General features: G+C 36.1%; 1 protein-coding gene across 14 annotated transcripts in view; it reads left to right on the top strand.

Annotated features, from left to right (window-relative positions):
- The first annotated feature begins 3,062 nt into the window (after nucleotides 1-3,062).
- Nucleotides 3,063-22,716, top strand: part of SLTM (SAFB like transcription modulator) — a 40,527-nt gene continuing 20,873 nt past the window's right edge. For 3 of the 14 annotated variants that reach the window (XM_088797251.1, XM_088797250.1, XM_088797248.1), the window contains exons 1-3: nucleotides 3,066-3,378; nucleotides 4,348-4,435; nucleotides 13,262-13,326. In XM_088797251.1, the coding sequence (XP_088653377.1) occupies nucleotides 3,217-3,378; nucleotides 4,348-4,435; nucleotides 13,262-13,326 (315 nt within the window). In that variant the 5' untranslated portion in view covers nucleotides 3,066-3,216. Of the gene's footprint in view, nucleotides 3,379-4,347; nucleotides 4,436-13,261; nucleotides 13,327-15,951; nucleotides 16,150-17,261; nucleotides 17,310-22,716 lie in introns of all 14 variants that reach the window. The other 11 variants (XM_088797245.1, XM_088797244.1, XM_088797243.1 and 8 more) reach the window with 7 other exon arrangements.

Raw genomic sequence — 22,716 nt, 5'->3', positions numbered from 1 at the left:
ATTTCTCCAGAAGTTAAATATACAATTACTATCCACTTCTAGGTATCTACCTAGAAGAAGAAAAATGAAAACATATATATATATATATATATAAATACCTGTATGTTAAGGTTTATAGCAGTTTTATTCATAATATTCAAAATAACTCAAATGCCCATCAACTGGTTAATTGATAAATTGTGGTACAACCATATAATGAAATACTGTTCAAAAGAGAACAGTATTGAACAGAAGTAATAGTATATGCAAGAACATGGATGTATCTCAACAATCTCAAGCTACTTAAAACAAGCCAAAAACAAAAGGCTTCATACTATATGATCCCATTTATATGACAAACTGTAAAAAGCAAAATTATGGTGACAGAAATCATTATCAATGGTTGCCAGGAACTGGGAATTCACCAATGTTCTCTTCCAGAGCTTGTACGATTTCATCTCTTATATTTAAATACCTAATACCTTTGGAATTTATCCTGGTGTTAGAAATGGATTCACTTCAGTTATTAAAAACCCCAATTTTCGATGAGACATGACTACATATCTATTAAAACAGGTGAAATTTTAAAAAGTGACAATACCCAAACACTGGTTTTGCCCTCCCGAAAATTTGGGATCCCAAGAACAATGACCATCTTACATCCTACTGGCCTGTGCAAGTAAGTACCTATTCGTACCTTAGCCAGTATTATTAATCATCAAAGCATAAGCATTTATTGAATAAAATTATAAATTCCATAAACTGAGTATGACTCAAAATCAACTATACTGGAATTTTCCTGGTTGATGAGGTCTGTCTCACTTTAGGTTGCTTTTTCTGATTGACTAATTTGATCAAAAGGAAAATAAACTTGGACATTATAAAGCAATACCTGACATTCAGGTAGTTCTTTGTGGTTGATAGTGCACTTTGACACGCAACAACCCACTTAATCCCTCCGGACTCTGAGAGGGAAATCTCTGTGAGGCTTAGAGTGATTAAATGGCTTGTTTTTTATTCACGCGATATATGAATATCAGCTGGTATGAGACAGAACCGGTGCTCAAATCTGGGTCTCCTGATTCCAAATCCAGCTCTTATTCCAAATCTAGCTTTGTCTTTACTACAACTTGATTCACAATCATAGAATTTTAGAATTCAAAGGATCTTTAGAATAATCTTCTGGCACAATCCTCCCCCCACCCTTTTTTTTAATATATGAAGATTTTAAGAAATTTATTGGAGGGGTGGTAGATGAGGGTAAAGGGGATCCAATATATGGTGATGGAAAGAGATCTGATTCTGGGTGGTAAACACACAATGAGATATACAAATGATGTATTACAGAATTGTACACCTGAAATCTATGTAACTTTATTAACAATTGTCTCCCCAATAAACTTTAATTAAAAAAAAGGAAGAAATTTATCTAGGGACCCACAACTAATTATTTGCCAAATGGTCACTAAAGCTCAGATCTCATTCCAGTGTCTTTCCCACTCAGCCACCTGCTCTCACCTTCTGTGGACACTTATAAAGAAGGGTTATATTACCAAAAGCTAATGTTATACTTAAAGTGAATGAGTTTTTCTTTGTCTAATAAATAATCTAACAATGGAGTTATGTTAAAATGGAGACCTGTGCCTTCTGATGTGATGTACTTGAAAAGAACACATCATCTGCCAAAATACCAAGAATGTTTAACCTGAATCTCATGAGCAAACTATCAGGCCAAGTCCCATTGTAGGACATTCTACAAAATAACTGCTCTGGATTCTTCAAAATAGTAATATCATAAAAGTTAAAGAAAAAAAATCAATCGAATAAACCTGAAGAACTAATTGGTTTTGAGTAATCAGGAATCTGGCAGCATCCTATCTAGAGAGATGCTCTGAGAAACTGTACAAATGGGAGAATTTCATAGGTAGAAACAGGTGGGACAAGAAAATTATCAGGCAGATTGCCTCAACTTCCTGTGAGGGGTTGAGAAGGCCCACATCACAGGTTACCTCATGTGAGATTACTCATTGGTACTGACCAGAAAATTCCAGGGTAACCAATTAAGGCTACATTCCTGGAAACGTTTGAAACTGCAATTAGATCAGGTATTGAGTCTAGGTTTGGTGTCATGGGCTTTAGCACAAGTGACTCCATTTTGGGCCTGGATTGTTGTGGACTTAAGTCATTTCTCTGGGACAAATGCCCAGGAGTGTGAATGCTACAAGTATGTCAAAAACAAAAGGTTAATATCCCTACTATTAAAAAGCCCTTCTCAGTAAGAAGAAAAAATCATGTGCTATGCATGTTTCATTTGTTGATAAACTGCCAAACTCTTCCAGTGCAGCTGTACCATTTTATATTCCCACTAGCACGCACCGTGTATGAGAATGGTAATAAGTACTTATAAACTAACCCCCTTATTCAGTGATGGTTTTTGTGTCGAGTCATCAGGTCCACCGGAGAGGATGACAAACTGAGGCCAGTGAGGGGAAAGTTGCCCTGTTCTTCAGTGAGTGGGGCAGCCCTAGAACAAACTATGCCTCTTTGGGAATGAAAGCATGTTTTCCCGAGACAGCTAGTGGGCCATGTCACACAGGCCAAGCCCTTAATATTCTTATAACCCTGAAACCCTTTGATACTCTTTATATTCTTACCGCCCTAGGGTTTCTTTCCAGCCCTTTGTATGGAAATCGGAGAACCTAGTTCCCTAGTGCACACCGGCCACATTTTTCTCGATTATTCAGCAGAACTGATAAAGTACTTCCCTGGAAGAGGTGGAGGCCGCGCACACGCCCCTTGGTCCGTGTTGAGTAACGCGCAAACCATCTATGCTGTGTAGTGCCGAGCACACTGCTGTTGCTCAAGACTCGAAATGTTGCCAGAAAATGACTAACGAAGCAGCGGGGGAACCTCGGTATAGCCGACATTGGCGCAGTTGGACTTGCCTGACCTCCTTAGTCCATGCTGGGCGACGCACCGCCCACTTGGCCGCGACCGGCTAGGCGGAGCGCGCAGAGCCTGCCCCGAGCCTCACGTCAGTGCGCACGCGCGCCCGTCATCCGGGTGCTGGCTGCGGCTGCAGGTTGTGCTGGGGCTGTCGGCAGGGGGCGGAGCCAGCGGCTCATTGTGCGCAGCGCTGCGCGGCGACGGCTGTACCCGAGGCCTGGGTTGAAGTTGGCGCTGCTGCCGCCGCCCTGCAGCTCACTTGCTGCCTCAGCAGCGCGCTGCACTTCTAAAATGGCTGCCGCTACCGGTGCTGTGGCAGTGGCGGCCGCCTCGGGTCAGGCGGAGGGTAAAAAGATCACCGATCTGCGGGTCATCGATCTCAAGTCCGAGCTGAAGCGGCGGAACTTAGACATCACCGGAGTCAAGACTGTGCTCGTCTCCCGACTCAAGCAGGTGAGGCCCGGCAAGGTCCGGGAAGGGGAGCGTAGGCCGCGTCTTGGAGCCCCACCTTCCGCCGCAGCCCCCGGTCGCCTGCAGCCGCCGGTGCACGCCCGGCAGCGCCATGGGGAGGCCCCGGGAGGCGCTCACGCGCACGGGGTGAGCGAGGATCCTCCCGCGGTGCCTCCGCCCCCGCGCGCCGGGCCAGGCCTGCGACCCGTCCGCGAGCCGCCCAGGTCTGGGACCGGCCGCCGCAGCCGAGCTCGCCCCTGCCTCCTCCCGGACGTACCCCCCAGGCTGCGAGGGCTGCAGCCGGCTGGCGGGGCCTCCCTAGGGCAATCGTGGAGACTCGGGAGGCACTCGGTCCCCAGCCTTTAGCGATGGTGAGCGCGTGCATTTCTTGGCCTCGGAGGGACTGGTTACTTTGGTGACTTATGCGAAGTTACCGTTTAATTGTGTCCAACCGTTTCTTCCCCATCTTGGGGGGGAATTGGTAGTGGAAGTTGATGGGTGGGTAAGAGGGTTTGTTTACCGCTGGAATTTCAGTTTTTGCATCAGCTCAATAATGTGCTTTTTCATCTGATTATCTTTCTGGTTTATTTGAGTGAGCGTTGGAACTGTAGTAGAGGAGAAACAAGTTTGCATTATAGAAATTAGGAAAGCTCCTTTTAGTTACTTATTTTAGTACCTAGCAACTTTTCTGCCATCGAGAATATTTAGACTTTTGTTTAGTATGATATATGATATTTAATTATCTCGACTCGGTAGAATTTAAAAGTCCCTGTGATTTTGAAACCTAATAATATTTCCCCCTAAAGTTTCTCTCACTCGTGTACTTTAATTGCTTTTTTTGAAGTCGGTTTGTGAAATGACTGGCAATTCGAATGTCTTGAGGCTTGAGGTTTGCTGAATTTTTTTCATTTCGTTTTTATAAAATAAGTTTAGATAGATTGTGTAGCATATTAACTTCTCTTTCTAATGTAGGCTATTGAAGAGGAAGGAGGCGATCCAGATAATATTGAATTAACTGTTTCAACTGATACTCCAAACAAGAAACCAACCAAAGGCAAAGGTTGTTACGAGTTATGAACATATTTTAAAATATATTTTGGTTATATAACTTGCCTCTGCTCTTGTGCCACTTGCCCTGTTTATATAGTGCTACTCTTTGCTATTTCCCTCTGGCACTCTGCCTTCTTGGGTCAAGGAAGAAAAAGTTCCTGTTGCCAGGCTCTGGGTGACTTGTATAGACCTTAAGATTTGGCTGAAGCTGACCTGAAAGTGAGACCAGTTCTTGATCGCTTCTGAAAAAAATTACAAAGTCAAGTTTCATAATGTTTCTTCTTTCATAGTGTGAAGACCTGAAGAATAAAATACAATTTAATTTCATATCTACCTTGCCCCACAATTGGCAGAGTATTGATGGAATTTCTACCAAATCTTTCACCTTGGCTCTTTGCTGTTTTCTCTAGTATATTAAAATTCTATAACCTTTATGTTTAGTATTTTGTTTGACTTGGTGAACTTAATTTGCATTTATGCCATTATGCATTCTAATTTTCAGTGAAATTCAAAAAGACCTCACCAATCATACTAACATGGTAGGGAAAATCCATGATAAGTTAGCTTAAAAAAGTTTTTAGTTATAGGGATCTCTTAAGGATTTTGATTTGATAACTTTTAAACTAGGCCAGAATATTTCCAGGATATGGTGATTTAGTGAATAGATAAAAGTGATTTAAAATTAACATTTTGACAATATAAATGGGACATGTATTTTTAAAAGGTTCTGGTAAGTGAAATCTTTACTTGAATGCATACTTGAAATTTCTCCCTCCCTCCCATCATGACAGTGGCAGAGGGTGGACATGATGTGATTATCTGGATCCTGGTACCTATCTATAAGTTCCATGCAGTGTGTGTCATGGATAGTTGCAGCATTTTGAAAATCTAACTTTATTTACTGCTTTAAGTGATTCAAATGCTACTCCATCTGCCATAGACCAGATTGATTGTAACTGGAGTAAATGATTGAATGGATTAACCTTGAAAAGAAGGGAATATTAAAGTTTGATCTTAAGCAGTCTATGTGGGAATAAGGACCAGGCAGATCTTGATGCCATCTCACTGTTTGGGAGTTCGTATGTTTTCAAGAGACCCCTAGTTCTGGCAGAGGAAATTGACAAGGGCTAAAAAGCATTTCCTGGGTGGCATGGTAATGGCAGAGGTGGAAGTAGAGTTTAAGAAAACTAACAGTTATCTTGTGGCTTTTAATGTAACTGACTCCATATGTCACTTTGAAAAATACATTTCCCTGTGTTTAGAGAAGTTTGTGCTGAGAAGCCTCTGCTGACAAACCAGAGGCTATTTCATACTGAGGCATAAAAAATTTGGAAATAAGTACATTAGGAATTAACCATGTTTCTTATAGTAATTTCTTACAATGATTTTGATTTGTCATTTATCTAGCGCGTTGTGATAGTTTGACAGATACTATGTGTTAATCATAGTCTCAAGTAATTTGAGCTGATTATTGATTTTAGCATCTAAAATAAACCCTTGATTTATTCATTCTCACCTACTTTTAATCTGTGTAGCTACTAGCCCTTTTTCAGTATCTTACCTTTAGAAATAATTTCAGCAATGTGTTTTTCAGTATAGCTATAAAATAAGTATGTTAATTTTTTTCTTTTATATGGATTATAAGGATATTTGAACTTTAATTTTTCCTGAACTCTGATGTTAAGCTGCCTTGGGGTCTTTAATTAGAAGTTGTAACATTTGCTCATTTGTCTCCAGCAGGGTACTACTGAGTATTCCCTGAGACTAATTCTAGGACACGTATGATAAATAGCTTTTGTCTCCTTGAATTCCATTTATCATTGTTCTGAAAATCCTATGGATTGCAAAAAACATAATGTAAATCCCAACCTAAGAACTTACTTTGAATTAATTTACAATTAAGTATAAATAAAAATTAGTTTGAATTTTAAATTAAGTTTAAAATAATCCTTAGAAATCAAATTTGAATAGGGAAACTTAAAATTAACAGACTTAAAACTAAGGATTCAAGAAATTAAATGTTAGTTTATTGCGATGTCAGGTTTTCAGGCTAGGCGCAGAATTACTACATTGTTCTTTTTGCCAAATCTTATTTTACTTAGCAATGTCTACCTTGAAGATAATGTCAGCTTGATCTCATACTTCTTTTCCTCTAATAGGTGTTTCCTTTTTTGTAAAGTTGGAAATTTTACTAGATTATCTGCAAGGCTCTTTAGTTCTAAGATTTAATAATTACGTATAGCCAGGAGCCAGAAGAAAAATGCTTTCTGTTCAGCTAAACTAGATGTATAAGGAAGGAACAGGAAATGTCATAGGTCTTCAAGCAGCAGAAATATTCTTTAGGACAGATTATTAGAAAAGGGAAAGAGAAAAAACAGGGATTAATTACTTAGAGGCAGTCATGTAGACAACAGCAAGATACAATGTATAATAGCTCGTCAGGAAAAGAAATCTTTTGATAAAAGTTAAATGATGTTAAGAAAGCAAGCGAGAAGCAAGTTATTTTTGTGTGTTAAAACGATTATGTTTGGACAGATTGGAGGAAAAGGAATCTGCAGTCTTAGGTATGTTGCAGACTATTTTTAAAATGCAGTTTTATAAACACAAACTTGTAATAAAAGTTTGACAGTATTGATAACTTGATAATGTACTGGGTTCTAATATTTATGATCAACATTTATAAAATCTGTTTGCATACAGTTAATATTGTGAAATAGTTTGTAGCTTAGTTTGATTCTCCCTTCTGAGTCTTTTTATATTCTCTTTGCTATATGAACTTTTTAATAAGTAGCCTAGAAGAAAGCTTCATCAGTGAGATTTACTATCATGTTATTTGGGTGTGTATTAAGAAAGTGGTTAAACAGGTAGAGCTAACTCCTCCTCATTGGCTTGTTTAGAGATTATAGATTTAAAGTTTCTTTTGGTTCAGCTGGCAATTGCATACCATTCTTTTGTATTTTCAACCTTTAGAGTCACCTCTAAACTTCAGTAAAAGTTATTTTATGTAGTTAATCAGTATAAGTATTAAGAAATATGTAATGCAGTACTTACTGATGTTGGAACTTATTTGCAATACATGCAGGCTTAAAAAAGGTTTCAAAATGCTGTATAAAATCTGATATTTCCCTCTATGGGAAAAAAGTATAATTTGGGGTTACAGATTTAGCTTAACATCTAATGTCTAATTTTGTGTGGACAATACCACAGCCAATATAATTAATTACATGTGTACTGTGTAAATCTTTCTAAAATTTATGTCAAATGAGACTACAGTAATCAACCACATAAGATGCTTTTAATACGATATCATAATGTACTGTAACTTTTTGTTTTTTTAACTGCAGTATGTTTGGATGTTATGGAAAACTTAATCAGAATTGTGGCATTTGAGAAGGGCTTGGGGACAGAATTTTCACAGATTTTTTTTGGGTCCCCACTAGGCTAGAAGCTTTGTGAGGGTAAGGACATAGTTTTTTATTTAAAAATAAAGTGCAAATTTTCCAGAAATTAGAAGAAAAAGAAATCATTATTATTAGTTGGTGGCATCAGAAGACTTTAGTGAAGAGGTTGAACAATGGCTTGGGATATAAGGGTGGAATTTACTGATTTATTTAATCACTTCTTCTATAGTTCTCACATATTATGGTAAAAGGGACTCAGTGTTTGTAATTTCAGGAGTTAGCTTTACATGGCAGTCCTGCTACCCTGGAATAGTAGTTTGCATTATGGCTTTACAGTATTGTTTTCCAGTTTATAAAAGTGAAACGTTTTCATTTTATAAATTAGATAATCCAGAAAAGCACAAAAAAGTGAAAATTGCCCGTGATTCCACCATCCTGAATTTATCACAGGTAGCATTTTGTTGACCTAAGGTGTGTACATACAGGTGCATGTCTTACTGGTTTATGTTGAGGATTTTTTCCTTTTCAACAACTAAAATGAGTTCACACCATATATGGTGTTTTGTTAAAGGTAGGTAGAATTTAACTTTTTCTAGTCTAGAGAGTCTGAAAACAATAATCTTTCTCTTATAGTCTCACTCTAGCTCTTACACTTACTTACGCTCAGTCACCTTAGTGATTCTCAATCTACTCTACTTTAGAGTCATTCGCGTTTTTAAAAATACAGAAACCAGGCTCCTGCCCCAGAGATTTGATTTTGGTTGCTCTGTTGGCAGCCAGTATTTTCTAAAGTTCTTTCAGGTGATTCTCATGCAGCTAGTGTTCACCACTGACTAGACTAGAGCTTGAAACTTAGTATCATTTTCATTCACCTTTTTCTGCCTGTCAGTTTGCAAATTGTTCTATATACTTTACAGTTTTCAAAAAACTTTCACATTGCTCTATTTGATTCTTGCAACAGTGCTAGGAAGCAGTAGTATTTTCTTTTTATTGATAGAATAAAAATAATCCATTAAGAAGTCGGTTACACTTTTGCTGTCTTTTAAAATATCATTTGTATACACGCATGTGTGTGTGTAGTTTGGTTATCTTTAGATAACCAAAGTTAGAGACTTTCATAATATAGTTTTGGTGTTTTTCAGATTACACTGAGTGAATTATCTAAAGAGTAGATTAAAAAATAATAGTAAAATGACCTGTTGTATGACTGCTATGTTTAAGACAATGTACAAAGCCTTTTAGAAAAGTGATTTCATTAGTAAAATACTGGTTTAAGAGAAGAGAGGCTAAAACACATGCAAACAATTAACACAAGACATAGTTTATGATTAATTTAAGATATAACATGTAGTTGGGGAGAGGTTGTTCCTGGAAACTTAAATGTTCAGTTTGGCTTATACTCTGAATCTTGCCTCCACTTCTCCAGTAGAAATTTTATGACTAAATATTTTCTGCATTTCCTAGTTTCTATAACTGTTTTAGGAGATAAATTACTCAAGCCACAGTTGGGTGTTGTTTTTTTTTTTTTTTTTTTTTTTTTGGGCAAAATTATTTTAATTCTAATTAAGTACAGTTTTTTGTTTTGGGGGTATTTCTGAACTTGAAAGGAAAATTGCAAAGTTTATAAGGACCTATTTGCCTTTGGAGGGGGACACCAATTTACAGTCCTTAATGCTTTTATACATAATTTTGAAATAACAAAAGTTTTGGAAACTGAAAGTTTTTTCTTAGCTTGGTGGCAGAAGTGAGGCTATTTATAGTCTTGATTGATCCCATTTGATGTGAATATGCATATATTTCATTGCACAGATATTATTGTGATTGAGAGAACCTGTTTCCGAAGGCACTGGAAGGTTTAAAATAATAAATCTTAGTCTTCTAAAATCTGAAGATTCTGAATTCTGAAACATGTCTGGCCCCAACAGTCTTAAGAATTTGTGGACCTATACAAATTTATGTCGCATAAACGGGATGTTTCTAGTGTCATCCTCTGGTGTATACATTTTTACTTTACCATTTTACGTTAGACCCTAAAATCAAGCAAAGAATATTGCAGTGTATTTTATGTAATTTCCAAACAGCCGTATGTTACTACTGATACAATTTAAGGTGTGATGTTCATTTTGCTTCCATTTTTTATTTTGTTATTTAGACTATCTTTACAGCTCAGTTTGTTTTCTAGTTTAGTCCCTCAAGCATTAAAGTTAGACTTCAGTCTCCGTGAAACTTTTGAGTTAGCGCTCTCATCCTGGGCATGCTGCTGTCCTTTGGACCATTCACATTTTTGTGGCACATGACAGATTCTTTGAAGGATAAAAGATTCTTTAATTAAGTTGCCTAGGAGCTTGGATAGCACTGGCTTAAATGGGAGATAGGGATAAAAATGGTTACTCACTATATAGAAATGTGCCTAAGGTGATGGTGCTTGTTGGAGTTTAAGGGGGATCTGGGTTTTGTTTTTATTTCTCATCTGTGACATCATAAAAGTGAGGAATCTGTAATGTACTTTGTAGCATCATGAAAGTTGGGAGTTTACTGTCTTACGGAAAGATTGGAGTTGCATCCAATGCTAGTTTGACTGGCGTGTCACCTCTTTGTTCCACTGAGGGCTGAATTAGAAATCCAGACCTTGTTTAACACTAGCATCCAGCGTAGGACTTAACTCCATTATCAGTCAGGAAATACATAGATAATGCTTGACTATCTGCGCATTATACATCACCATGCTAGGTTCTGGGCTGGATATGAACATCATAGCTTTTTAAAATACTGTGTTGTATTGTATGGAGAACGGGTGATACTTTTTTCACAGAGGAATTACAATATAGTTTCTAATTTGGCATATGTAAAACAAGCCCAAAGTTACAGATTATGAAAACAGTCAAAAGCTAGGGTGTAAAATTTCAGTTTTCTTGAACACTATGTATCTGTCAGGTTATTGTTACAGTTTCATCACAGTATGTATGCGAGTCTCACCCTCATGGTTTTTGTGTTTAAGAGCTGATGACACATGAAATGTCAAGTGTTTTCGTATGATGCAGCTGTTAAAACACTGAGGGATAGTGAAGTTGGACCTTTTTGTGTACCTCTGTCTCTAGCCTGTTTGTCATGGGGCAAGTTATGTAATCTTTGTGTCTCACATTTTAAGATTTTATCGATGTGGCTTTTAGAACCTCGGTTTACACTAAAAGATAACATTTTTAACAACTGGCACATTTTAACTACTTGAAGATCTAATGGTTTTCTGGGTTTAAATGGAAGCACTGCCTTTACTAGTTTTGTAAACTGATTAACTTTTCAGCATTAGTTTCCTCTTTGTAAAATTGGAATATAGTTAGGAGGATAAAATAAATACATTAATGTATATAAAGCATTTATCCTAGTGCCATTTATCCTAGGACTGTGGAAACCACTTAAGCAGTGGTAGTGACTACTGATGTTTTTGTTGTGGTGTAATTTGATTTTCCTTTAAGTAAACTAAAGTAAGTGAAATCCACCGTGCATTGTGCATAGTATATGTCGTTTGTCATGTGCTGAGAGCTGCCATTTCAAAGATAATATCTTTAAATTGAGTTAACCACGCCTTATTAGAATAAGTAGGTCATAGTAAAATGTAGTGGACAGAATTTAGAACTGGAAATGAGAAGCCTTGGTTTCCAGTTTGCAAAATGCCGTTTATTGGCTTTGGCCAAGCTATTTAACCTCTCGGGTTCATTTTCTCTTTTAAAATTGTGATGACCTTCCCCATGTACCCAATAGGGTGCTTGGAAAAATCAATTGAACTTTTTTTTAAGTGCTTTGCTAATTGTAAAGCAGTTTATAATTGTAAGGAGTAGATAGTATTAGCAAATGATCTGAAGGAGTCTTCCTCCAAAGCCCTACTCAGTAGGTCATTTGGTGATGTGTGTTGGGGGTGGAGACGGGGGAAAAGAGCCTACATTTTTGAAAAGCTTATTTCTCCCAAAAGGTAACATCTTTAAGGTTTTTATATTTGGCACTTTAAATGTGGTAGAAGAATTTAGTGACCACTTTCTTATCTGACACTGTTTTCTGGGAGGAAGGAACACTTGCTGGTGGACAGGCTTTCTTAGTTGTTACCTATGTAGTAACTTACAATGTATGTGTTTCCCGAAATACAAACACCAACTTTCCAAATAGGAAGTGAACACTACACTAAGCTCACACTTTCTCTTTTGATTCACACAAGGCCTTTGGGATAGGGACGCCCTCTTACCTCAGTGGGTAAAAGAAAATTCCAACTTTTAATCTTGTCTTTTTATATACCTGGAAGGACCAGTATCTTGTTTTCCGTTTTATCGCTCTTTTGTGGGAAGTGTGTCGAATTGGGAGTAGAAGATAGGGGCTGATGAAGAGACTAGGGAAAGGGAGATAACCTAACTTTTTAAAATAGTTATTTCACCTCTAAACCTTCTACCCTGGGATCACAGGAGCTTGAGATAGGTACACAGCAGTTCCTGTTTTAGGCAAAGGGGAAAGTTGATTAATTAGCCTCAGGAAAGCGTATTCATTCACATTTCAAAATAAATAAATTTTAAAAATTTAAAAAGTTCCAGCAGATGTGTTTTTTACAGCATTTCTGATATATCGGGTTATTGTGTTTTTGTGGATTAGTCTGAAAACAAATTTTTAGCATTGGCTCTATGGAATAGTTTTTTTGTTTTTTGATGTAGAAAACATTCTAAGTTTCAACCACCAGTTTAAAGTTTTGAAGATTGAAGATTTTGAGGATTGGGTTTAGGAGCCCTGTAATCTATTTGGAAGCTATTAACAGTTTTCATTATGAAGTAATTTCTACTTGCCTTGAACCAGTTAAATCAGTCATCATGTTAAGTGCCCAGCCCTGTTTATATTTAGGCTTTTGGAGAAATACAAAATAATGGTTAGCAAGATGTACTTGAAAGTACAAGGTAATATATAAACAACTGATAGATTGTAAGGTGTAGATTACAGTGCGAGAATTTTATTTCAGAGAAAGTTTGTTGAAGAAGAGAACTTAAGGAAGGCTTTGGTGGGGGATATGAGTCTTGAGTTTAGCTATCAGATATGTGGAGATATACACACACACACATACAGTTAGTAGAGTACTGTTGAGGTGTTGCTACTTCTGGGAGAATTCAAGGTAGAGAATTTGAGTGATGTAAAGAAAAATGTATCCCATATATCAAGTCAGTTAAGATGATGAGTTCATATGTAAGAATAATTATTTACACAGGTTATTTTAGTGAAACAGCATGACATTGTTAAAGCTTTTTTTGTTTGGGACAGCTATGCGCAAATGGTTTATAACCTGTTGCCATTGGCTTTGTCAAGTGTTGGGAGTAGAGAGTTAAAACTGCGGGGTAAACTTCTCTGAATGTTTTTTTGCTCTTAAAGTAATAAAATATTGGTTTTAGCCCATTTTCTTTCTTTTGTAGGTAAAAAGCAGGAAGCAGATGAGTTGAGTGGAGATGCTTCTGTGGAAGATGATGCTTTTGTCAAGGTAAAGTGTAACTCAGGTTAAGATGTTTATTTTGAGTCTAGTATTTTGCGTGATGAACTCATGCATTCTATTTGAACGATACTGAAGTATGTAGGGAAAATAAAGGTAGAGATTTCTGTAATATTGTTAATCTCATTAATTCTCATAGTTGAAAAATATAATAAATAACTTTATCTTCAGTTAAATGAGACATAGAGCTAAAAATAATGTTTGTCCAGGTTGACATAGGTGCCAGAGAAACAGCTACAGGACAATTGATATGTTAGTTCCTGGACAAGGTACTGCAGTGAAGGATGGTGGTAGTTTATTTTTCATCTGCCCATTGCATTTAGCTTTTGTATATAATATATAGAATTTAGATTAATGTAGTCCTTAAAGTGGAGCAAGAAAATTGCTGATGTTTTGCTTCTTGGTAAAAGTAAGAAATTTGTTTTGTGCTTTAATGATAAATAAGCCAGGTCTTTTTTGGCTAAAAAAGAATATTTAAAACTGACCAGCTAGAAAAATAATGTATGTAATTTTAATTAGGGTTGTGGCAGTTCTATATACCAACTTAGTTTTAATTGTGGTTAAGGTTTTTTTGTTTTTATTTTACTGAGACATGATCTCCTACTTACTGATCATTAGGTCCGAAGTAGTGTGGCATTAGCAGGAATTATTTAATGAGCATAGTTCCTTTTAAATTATGTACATTCTTATCCCCATATATTCCATTTTCTGTGCACAGTTAGTCCATATTGTCATAACATCTCTGGATGTTTGTGTGTACCACCATGAAGCCACCTTCTGTTCATTCACCTGCCCATCTCTTCTGCCATCTAGCTCTCTACCCTCTCCATTACACATAGACCACACAGCGTCCCACACATCCCACACTTTGTACCTTGCACTTAGAAGTCAGGCACAGGGAGAAAGAAATGTTTGGTTGAACTCTGAAATCAGAATATTTTAGAGAGTATTTGCCAAGGGATCCGTTAAAATTGAAGATTGCTCACCTGTAAATCGGCTTTTGTATGGGCATTTTAAGAACTCTTCTGTGTATTCTGTTATCTTTGTGGTATATCTCCTTGAGGTTTGTTCCCTTGTTCTTATTTTCTCTAATTGTCCTTACTAGGGAGTATATGATTAAGCAAAAATTATCCAGAAGCTGGGAAAACATTGTCTGTTAGTAAAAAACCTTTTAATTTTCAAATGTCTAACTTTCTTTTAGTTCTTCAGTTCATAAAAATCTTAGTCATTTGAAATGTTACAAGGAAGTATATACTTCTATTCAGCATCATAGTACTCTTACATGTGCTGCAAAGGATGCCTTTGTGTTATTAAGTGAACATGGTCATGATGCCTAGAAGAATAAAAGAACTTTTTAAAAAAAATCCTATTTAAATATATCTGCAGTTCTTTGTTTCATTTTCACTTTGGAAGTATCAGCATATGTGTCATATTAGATAGAAATTGTTAATATACTTTCCTTGTCTTCCAGAGCTGGTAATTTAGGAATTTATAGTAGTGGTGGGTATATATCACCTATTGCCTAGATACCTGAATAGTGTAGGATTTGCTTTCATTTGTAAGTGAGGAGAATGGTTCAAGTTGGCACTTAAGAATAGATGGAGTTCCCTTGGTGACTTCCCTTGGTTTTTATTTATTTATTTGCACCTGTTCTACCACCATACAATTACCTACTCTGTTTTCAATCCCCAAGGTTCCCCCACTCATACTTGGTGAGATTGGTTAAACCTACCGGCTCCCCAAGCATTCCACATTCCAAAACAATTTCTTCTCTATGCCTACCCCCCTTGAAAATTTCTATTCTCTCACTGCAGTTTAGCTATGAATGATTAAGGCGTGCCCCTGCCCTTTCCCCTGTATAACCCAGAAACCTTTTCTAAATCTGCTGGATTTGCTAAATGAGTAGGAAAGGAGGAAGGAATGTTCATTGCTTTCAGCTCTTTCTTTGCGTTATTAAAGAGGAAACTAAGCAGATTGCTGCTTTTTTTCCCCCCCTGAATTACCGAATATCTATAAACTTTGAAGGTCACACAGACTTTCCCTTAGAGAGAGAATCCCAGCCAATGTTCCCTTGCCTAATGGGCATTGTGGCATAGTGATAGATTTCAAAACAAATACATTTAAGTTAATTATTTGCATATTTTTAAAGAACAAACATTGGTGTAACAGATGGGATTCCTTATTATTAGTTAGAAATAAACCTTATGTCATAATACGTAAGACTTCCAGAGTCTTTGAAGTTAAACTATGGCACATGGAGAAATCAAATCATTTGTTTGAAGCCGTATCTTCTAGAACAGCTCGTAGGATGTGAATTGGTAAATATTAAATAACTGGGACTTGAAAACATCTCTTGTAGCAATCCAATTCATGTGTATTTCAGTATGAGAGATTTGGGAACTCAGATATGTGGTTTAATGACCTTGGTATTAGACTCCCTCTATTTTTAAAGACATAGTTAACATATAAGGTAAAATGATTGAACTTTGACTTTGGGAATAATGTCAAAATATGGTAAAATTTAAAATATGTAGAGATGTAAATTACCAAAAACGTTTGGTGGATAGCCTGCACTACTTTGTTTCTAGTTGTACCAAATTTTCTTACCATTAAAAGGACTGTGAATTGGAGAATCAAGAAGCACTTGAACAAGATGGAAATGACGAACTAAAGGACTCTGAAGAGTTTGGTGAAAATGAAGAAGAAAATATGCATTCCAAGGAGTTACTTTCCACAGAAGAGAACAAGAGAGCTTATGAATTAATAGAGGCAGAAGCAATAGAAGATATAGAAAAAGAGGACATCGAAAGTCAGGTCTTTAGCCAGTTTTTTTAAAACATGACTCAGATAAATTAAGTACTAAATAATAAAAAGTATTTTTTTCTAGTTCAATGTGGAAGTCTCAGAATTTTCAGAAAAAATTTTTTTAAGTTATTTATAAAATCACCCAGGATCCTACCGCCTAAGATGACCTTTTAAATTTTTATCTTCCACATATGTATATATTTTTACTTAGTTATCATGCCATAAATTGCTATTTATTCTGTATAATGTTTTCACATAACATATCAGAATGATTTCATAATCTGTGTGTTATACCATAACGTATATTAGATGGCTTTTTATGTGCCTAATAGCCACTCTAAGTTTTGGGACGTTTAAGTTTTATGTTCTCTACTCCACTACGAATGAATGGACCGTGCCAACATTACCTGGTGATACATACACACACACACATACATAAACTGGGGGTGCCAAAAAAAATGTATACAAGGGACACTTTGGTCAATGTTGTAGTTTGCCATAATCAGAAGTATCTGGACGCTGATGGTAACCACTTTGAGCACCTGCTGTAATTGCAGAAGACAAACATGACTTGTATTCGTCTTTTGTTATCAGTATATACTGAGTATTACAATTTTAATACAGTTTTCTTAAAATGTGTATACATTTTTGGGGCACCCTCTGTATGTATATTTTTCTACATAAGATTAATTTGCATTTCTTTGGTTATGATCAAGGGCGGGGAAATTACTTAGGAAACTATAATTTAAAAGCAAATAATTTTAAAAATCTTTTCTTTGAATTAAATAGACCATTTGTCCTGCTTTGGAGTATGTTAGTATGTCTTAAATAAATCAGTGGATTAGGGAGTCAGTGCTTTTAGTGCTTTGTCATGCTTGGGACTTCCATTCTACCTATCATATATGAAGGACTCAAGCAAGAGAGTTTTCTAATTGTCAGTGTGACTGTTCATTTGTTGGCATAAAAAATATAGTCTGAATATAAAACATTGACTTAGCACCTTCGGTATCATAGACACTATGCAGAGCATGAGGCAAGTGATAATTGGGGATAGAATAAAAGCATTCTCATGTTACTCAGATATTTTGTAAAGCAAAGCTATTGTATACCCTTTTACTTAGGAAATTGAAGCTCAAGAAGGTGAAGATGATACCTTTCTAACAGCCCAAGTAAGTTTGCATTTAGTCCTATGAATTTGACATTGTGGGTGGAAGGGCTTGGAACAGGAATCTTACTTTGACTATATAATTCTCTAATTCATACAATGGCCTTCAATTGAAGACTAAGTTGCTTATGTGGTATATACGAAATACTTAAAATTGGCAGCCAGAAGTTTTTTGCCCGAAAGGTATTTGGAAGTTATTATAACAAGGTTCCTACCATTTTCAGAATAAAAATAAAAACAGCCCATCTTTTCTGGAAAACAAAACTCTAATTACCAGTTTTTTGCAGTCTACATTCTCCTTAATTTTTTTCCTGTCACTTTGGTATAAAGTAAGTCATTTGAAAGTACTAATATCCTTTCCAAAGCTTTATTTAAATTTTTGTTAATTTAACAATCCTAGGATGGGGATAGTATAAAAATGATAAAAATCTGTGTTCTAGAAATTTACTTGGGGTGTGTCTGTGTGTAGAAAATGACCACTCTCCTATTGTGTGTTAAAGTTTGTTTTTGGTATATGTAATGTCCATAGTGTACATTTTAAAGCATGATTTACAGATGCTATAACCATCTAATAGCTCAATTTCTCCAGTGTTTTGTTTTTGTTTTTTTTAATTATCCTTTGTCTTTCTCTCATATCTGTACTCAACAATCCCTTGTTCATATCCTCTTTAAATGGTATACTTTTAAATAGAGATGGGATGCCCTGTTTACTAGATTTAGGAAAAATAGTGATCAGGTCTGTTACTTCCTTACGGTAATATTTACTAGAAGTGTATATAGTGGGTTATGTTCATGGACTGCTAAGCTGATGGCCTCTGGTCATGCCTTCTTTCCTGCAGCTGTCTTGCCTTTAAAATGCTGGTGAGCCACAGATGCTGGTGAGGCTGTATATTATTGGCTCTCTGTGTTTATTGCAGTGGGGAGAAACTGCATTTCTGGGAGAAATGTTTCTGATAATTTGGAATGTTCTGGAAGGAAATGTATTAGGCTTGTGAAAGTCTATAGACTTGTCCCACACTCTATCCACAAATATGTTCATGTCTGAGTGATAAAGAGTAGATGAGGAAGATGAGCTCTCAGATTGGGGTAGTGCCTTTTTTGATCACTAATTTGCAATAAGGTGAAGTTGAGCTCTTTATATTCTTTGGCAACTAGCTTTTTAATTTCTATCAATAGCCTGTCTTACAGTTGTACGGGTTGTGAGTTGTGTGAAGGTATCATGGCTAAGGGACCTCGTTCACATAATAGACTATTTATTACAAAAATTTAATGATGAAAGTAAAGTATGTTAAGGAATGGGTGCCTTTTTCTAATTTCACAAGTACTTATGGGCTAGAGATGTCCTTGCTCCCATTCTATCCTGATGAAGGGGCAAGTTTTGCCTTATTGTATCAAAAGACAGAGGTTACATCTTCAGAGAAGATCTCTTGAAGTAAAATGACTTTTTTCCCCTTTCTAAATAATGTATAGTGAAGCATCTAGAAACATAAATGTTTCTGGATTCTATCATGATCTAAGGCTTCTGAACATGCTTAATGAGTATGTCTTACTGTGTGCATTAAGGAATACTACATAGAGTGAAACCATCACCCAGCTTCAGCTATTGTCTGTTTACTCATGGGCAGTCTTTTTTCATCTATAGCTCCATTCACTTTCACTTTCTGCATCATTGAAACAAATCCTGGACGACATATTTTGCTTAAAATTTTTCAGTATGTGTCTCTAAACGAGAACTCTTTTATTTTTTACATTATTACTGCTAAGATTTTAATGACATATAGTGTTTTTTTTTAAAACAGGTTTTGTTTGAATCCAGGTACAGATAAGATCTACACATTCTTGATTGATTGAGATACCTATTTAGGTCTCTCTCTTTTTTTTTTTTTTTTTAATTTATTGGGGTGACAATTGTTAGCAAAATTACATAATTTCAGGTGTACAATTCTGTATTACATCATCTATAAATCCCATTGTGTGTTCAAGGTCTCTTTTAATCCATAGATTTTCCCTCCCATCTTCCCTCCCCAATTTTATTTGTTAAAGAAATTGAGTTGTTTATCCTATAGAGCGAGGATTGATACAGTTTTTCTTAAAGGGCAAGGTAGAAAATACTTTAGCCATTGTGGACCATATGATCTGTGTCACAACTCTTCAACTCTGCCATTGTTGTGTGAAAGCAGCCATAGACTGACTGTAGGTAAATGAATGGACATGGCTATTTCAGTAAAAATATTTTTAAAATGAGGCATCTATTGTAGTTTACCAACCCCTGTGTTGAGCTTTCAAAGTCTAGATTTTGCTGATGACATTTTGTGGAGTTGTTCAACATGTGCCTCTGTTTACTGTATTCCCTGTAAATCGGTAAGTTAGTTATAGGATCTAGAGGCTTGTTATCCAATCCAGGGTGCTCCCACCACCCGCCAGCACACACAACTATTTCACAGGTTCTTCCATTTGGTTACATATAATGTCTGGTTGTATCTTGATGATGGTGCCAATCATTGATGATCCATACCCCATTCATCAAAGTGGTAATATTCTAATTTTGTCATTTCTTTAATTATTCGCTGGAATGTTTCTCGAAAGAGAAACTTCTCATCTACTATTTGGTTTTCCAGTTGTACTGTTTACAAAGCAAAGCCAGGATATATGGTTGATTCTTTTCCTTTTATTTACAAATTTTCAGAATAATGAGCTGGTTCATTAACAGTGACTAATGAGTTTTTTATTTTTCCTTTTTTCTCCTTTAGTTTCATTTTGAAGTCATCGATTTAAATATATCTAATGTATATCAGTCCATTGTAGTTATTCTTATTAATACTCAAATTGTCCTATCTGTTGCTAGTGAGAGCCTCCTCAAGTTGGCTCTTGAGTTCTTTCAACATGATTCTACTAGTCTTTGATTGCTTCCTTGCTTTCTAGTATGTAATGATGTTTCATTTCCTGCTCCAGACCTAAAATTAGCCAATTTTTCCTTTTACTGGTAAATGGTATAGTGCTAGAGAATGTGTGGGGTTTTTGTGTTTGTTTTTACTTTTAAAATAAAATAGATTCTGAGTTCATAGGGGTACTTCTAAGTTAATCATTTATCTCATAGTACACATACAACACTCTTAGAATGGTAATGCCAACACCACCACTAATATGATTATTGAAAATAATTTAAGATCCCCCCCCCCCGTTTTCTCTCTTCTAAGGATGTACCCCTGTAGGAATGAACAAATCACTGTATTTTAGACTAGTTCTCTCTATGCAGAGCAGACATACTTATGCACCAACTAATACATACTTAGGTTGACTGTTTCATTTTATTTTCAATATTGAGTTACTGCTTTTTAAAAATTTTAATCTGGAACTCTTGTGAGTCTGTCATTTCAAAATAAAAACTTAGAAAATTTAATATAATTTTATAATTATTTAAAATATTTACATGGTTCCAAAGTTAAAGCTACAAGACAAAATATATTCCAAAAAGCCCCCTTCACCCATCCCCGGTTTGTAAACTTAAAATTCATGATTTGTCCTTCTATTGCTTGCTTTTAAAAAATAGCTACTAGGCAGTATACTTGTGTAGCGATACATTTATTTAAAGCCAATCTTCAGGCTTTGACTTGAGGCTTAAATCTTTAGCCTTTATGCAGTTTGTCTGGTAGATAGAGTTTGCTTCAAATTCTACTTTATTAACAATATTATGGCTTTGGACAGGTTGTCTTAGTTAATTTCTATGTCTAAAAGGAAACATAATTCCTACCTGCTAGATTGATGTGAGGATTAGTCATAGGTCCTGGCATATAGTACATGTGCAATTAGTGGTTATTCGTATTATTGTTTTACTAGCTTCAAGATACCCATTACTTGAGAATTTTCTGGAAAATTTTCTAAAACAGGCTTTAATTCTTTAAATTTAAGTTTAAAGCTAATGCTTTAATTCTTAAAAATTTCCTGTAGTCTCAATCTCTTCTATCTTCTATGATTACACCATATATATTCCTTTTCCCGTATTCCTGTGCCCCTAATGTTTCACTAACTTAAAGGACCTTCCTGGGGGGTAACTGGTTAGCTCAGTTGGTTGGAGCGTGGTGCTGATGGCACCAAGGTTGCTGGTTCGATCCTCGTATGGGCCAGTGTGAGCTGCGCCCTCCTTAAAAAAATGTGAGCTGCGCCCTCCTTAAAAAAAAAAGAGAAAAAGAAAAAAAGGAGGGCCTCCTCCTTTCCCCTCCGGTCATGTGAAGTCTGTATACCTCTCAAAGCAAGATTTCTCTCCATCTCCTCCATAAAGCTTACTGTAGTATCTCTCTCTTATGTAATGCTTTACTGTTTACAGAAAACTTTTTTACATCCATTATCTTAATCCTATATATCCTATTTAGGTCTACGTTATCTCTACAGGTAAAATTCATCTCGATAGAGGACAGTACAACAGAGTAAAACTGTTTCTGTGGTAAAGACAGGATAAATACCTAGGTTTCATGATGCCTCGTCTGGTATTCGTTTCACTGGAATAACTCCACGCTAGTAAATGCTGTTTTGTGAGTTCCAGTTGTACTGTGTTCGCAATTAAGCTTTTTACATACATTGGAATGATCAGTGCCTTCAGTCACTCCACCTAAAAAACAGCAGTGCCTTCACTACATTTATTCAGTAAATTCATTCAACAACTATTTAATGAGTGCTTATTATGTGCCATGTATTTTTTATTTCCCATGATCTTTAGTATATTGCTAGATAGGTAGCAGGCAGTTAGTTGTTAGGGTTATTTTGAAGCTTTATTTTAAGTCAGCCAGGCTGAATACAGTGTTTACATGCAAGTCATGGGATAGGTGGCCTTCCAGAAGAAACGTCTTCTTAACTTGGCACATACCGTGTTTCCACGGAAATAACACCTAGCCAGACAATCGGCTGTAAGGCGTCTTTGGGAGCAAAAATTAATATAGTACTATAGTACTATAACTATAATTATAGTACAATAAGACCCGGTCTTATATTAATTTTTTATATTAGTTATATTAGACCCAGTCTTATTTTGTTATAATGTAATATAATATAATAAAAATAAAATATAATATAATACCAGGTCCTATATTAATTTTTGCTCCAAAAGATGCATTAGAGCTGATGGTCTGGCTAGGTGTTATTTTCGGGGAAACAGTATATGTACGTGTATCACAAGATTAACCTAGGAGAGGGCAATAAAATGGGCGTATAGTAAACACTTTTGTTAACTGAAAAATAAGTCTTAGGCTTGCCTTTGTCTCTTACTAATCATTGCTGCTGCTAGGATGAAATAAAAAGAAACAGAAGCTTTGTGTATGACTTGGCATTTTGTTAAAGTTTGTAGATCCCACTACAAAGATAAACAACATGAGGACCTACCTTACAGAGCATTTGCTTCCTTTTCATGTGTGAAATAC

The sequence above is a fragment of the Rhinolophus sinicus genome, chromosome 3, assembly GCF_057876585.1.
Source record: "Rhinolophus sinicus isolate RSI-liver-muscle chromosome 3, RSI-T2T, whole genome shotgun sequence".
Classification (NCBI taxonomy): Eukaryota; Metazoa; Chordata; class Mammalia; order Chiroptera; family Rhinolophidae; genus Rhinolophus; species Rhinolophus sinicus.
The sequence above is the reverse complement of the archived record's forward strand: the minus strand, read 5'-3'. Positions and strand labels throughout refer to the sequence as shown.